Source organism: Penaeus vannamei, chromosome 33 (genome assembly GCF_042767895.1).
Source record: "Penaeus vannamei isolate JL-2024 chromosome 33, ASM4276789v1, whole genome shotgun sequence".
NCBI lineage: Eukaryota > Metazoa > Arthropoda > Malacostraca > Decapoda > Penaeidae > Penaeus > Penaeus vannamei.
The window spans coordinates 6,795,247-6,797,746 of NC_091581.1; the positions used below are offsets into that span (position 1 = coordinate 6,795,247).

The following is a 2,500-nucleotide window of genomic DNA, read 5'->3' on the forward strand; positions in this document are numbered from 1 at the left end:
TGATAATGATAACACACCAGCCACTTGATAACATACCAGCTATTTTATAACAGCCGCTTGATAACATACCAACCACTTTACAACAGCAACACCAGCTCCATGATCGCACACCAGCCCTAAAACAACACCCCAGCCATTTTACAACAGCAACACCAGCCCCAAAACAACACCCCGGCCACTTTCCAACAGCAACACCAGCCCCAAAACAACACCCCAGCCACTTTCCAACAGCAACACCAGCCCCAAAACAACACCCCAGCCACTTTCCAACAGCAACACCAGCCCCAAAACAACACCCCAGCCACTTTCCAACAGCAACACCAGCCCCAAAACAACACCCCGGCGCAACACCAGCCCCAAAACAACACCCCAGCCACTTTCCAACAGCAACACCAGCCCCGAAACAACACCCCAGCCACTTTGCAACAGTAACACCAGTTCCATGATCGCACACCAGCCCCAAAACAACACCCCCAACGACTTTCCAACAGCAACACCAGCCCCAGAACAACACCCCAACCACTTTCCAACAGCAACACCAGCCCCATGATGGCACACCAGCCCCAAAACAACACCCCAGCCACTTTCCAACAGCAACACCAGCCCCGAAACAACACCCCAGCCACTTTGCAACAGTAACACCAGCCCCATGATCGCACACTAGCCCCAAAACAACACCCCAGCCACTTTCCAACAGCAACACCAGCCCCAAAACAACACCCCAGCCACTTTCCAACAGCAACACCAGCCCCATGATCGCACACCAGCCCCAAAACAACACCCCAGCCACTTTCCAACAGCAACACCAGCCCCAAAACAACACCCCAGCCACTTTCCAACAGCAACACCAGCCCCATGATCGCACACCAGCCGCCACACCAGCACCCCAGCCACTTTCCAACACCAACACCAGCCCCACGAGCCCCGCACACCAGCTGCCACACCAGCACCAGCCCATGAGCCCCGCACACCAGCTGCCACACCAGCACCAGCCCGCGCGAGAGCCAGGGACCCACGGCCAGAGGACAGACTCGAGCGCCACCAGAGGGATTCCAGCCCGAACCAATTTTCGGGATCCAATTCCATCCTTTTTTGCATAAAACAGTTTCCAGTCCTCTTGTTGCCGGCGCTGTAGGGCGGCCATTCGTCAGTCTTCGTTAAACAGACAATTCGGAGCGTGGAATTTGTTCTTGGAGTTAGTTATGTAAATGTATGTTTGGCGCGCGTCGGGGCTTTTTCTCCGTTCGTAGAAAATGGGAATTAGCGTTAGGGGTAGGGGGAGGTGGGAGGGAGGGGGAGGGGGGAAAGAGGTAGGGGGGGGGGATAGAGGGAGGGAGGGCTTTGAAGGAGGAAGGGGGAGGGGATAGAGGGAGGGAGGGGATGGAAGGAGGAAGGGGAGGTGGATAGAGGGAGGGGAGGGATGGAAAGGAGGAAGGGGGAAGGGATAGGGGAGGGAGCATGGGGGTGATGATGTGGGTGGGAGGGAAGGTGAGATGTATATAGGGAGTGCTAGAATGAGAAAGGAAGGAGGAGGAGAGAGTAAGGTGAAAGAGGAGGGAGGAAGGAGTAGGGAGGGAGGAGGGGAGAGGAGAAAGGGAAAATAAGCAAGAGGAAGACGGAAAAAGAAGAGGAGGAGGGAGAAGAGAGAAAGAGGGAGGAGGAAGGAGGAAGGAGTTAGAAGGAGGAGGGAGAAAAGGAAAATAAGTAAGAAGAAGGAAGGAGGGGAGAGAGTAAAGTGAACGATAAGGGAGAAAGGAGGAAGATGAGGAGGAGAAAGGGGAAATAAGCAAAGAGGAAGACGGAAAAAAGGGAGAGGAGGAGGGAGGACAAAGAAAGAGGAGGGAGTGAGGAGGAGAGGACAGAGAAAGAGAGAGGAGGGAGGAAGGAGAGAGAAAGAGGAGGAGGAAGGAGGGAGAGAAGGAGGAGGAGCAGGAGGACAAAGAAAGAGAGAGAGGAGGTAAGAGGGAGGACAGAGAGAAAGAGGAGGAGGAGGAGAGGGAGAGAAGAGGAGAGGAGGAAGGAGGAGGGAGAGAGGGAGGGGAGGGAGGGAGGACAAAGAAAGAGGAGGTAGAAGGAGGACAGAGAAAGAAGAGGAGGAGGAAGGAGAGAGAAAGAAAAGGAGGAGGAAGGAGAGAGAAAGAGGAGGAGGAAGGAGATAGAAAGAGGATGAGGAAGAAAGATAGAGAAAGAGGAGGAGGAAGGAGAGAGAAAGAGGAGGAGGAAGGAGAGAGAAAGAGGAGGAGGAGGAAGGACCTGTCATCCTTTCCCATACCACTATATTTCACGCTGGTGTCATGGCCGCCTCGTCTCTCTGAAGGCGTGTGGCTTCGAGTGGTCAGAGAGGTATAAAGTTCAGCCGAATCGGATCTCAGGAGAGAGTAAAGGAAAGTAAAATAATTAATTTATTAAGTACTATCATTCTCAAGTAAAATCATGAATTTATTAAGTACTATCATTCTCATGTAAAATCATGAATTTATTAAGTACTATCATTCTCAAG

General features: G+C 52.6%; 1 protein-coding gene across 1 annotated transcript; it reads left to right on the forward strand.

The window, feature by feature from the left end:
- Positions 1-549: 549 nt before the first annotated feature.
- On the forward strand, positions 550-1,100 carry LOC138867940 (swi5-dependent recombination DNA repair protein 1 homolog). The gene is made up of 2 exons (XM_070145213.1): positions 550-635; positions 698-1,100. The coding sequence occupies exons 1-2, from the start codon at positions 550-552 to the stop codon at positions 1,098-1,100; spliced, it is 489 nt and encodes a 162-aa protein (XP_070001314.1).
- Positions 1,101-2,500: the final 1,400 nt, after the last annotated feature.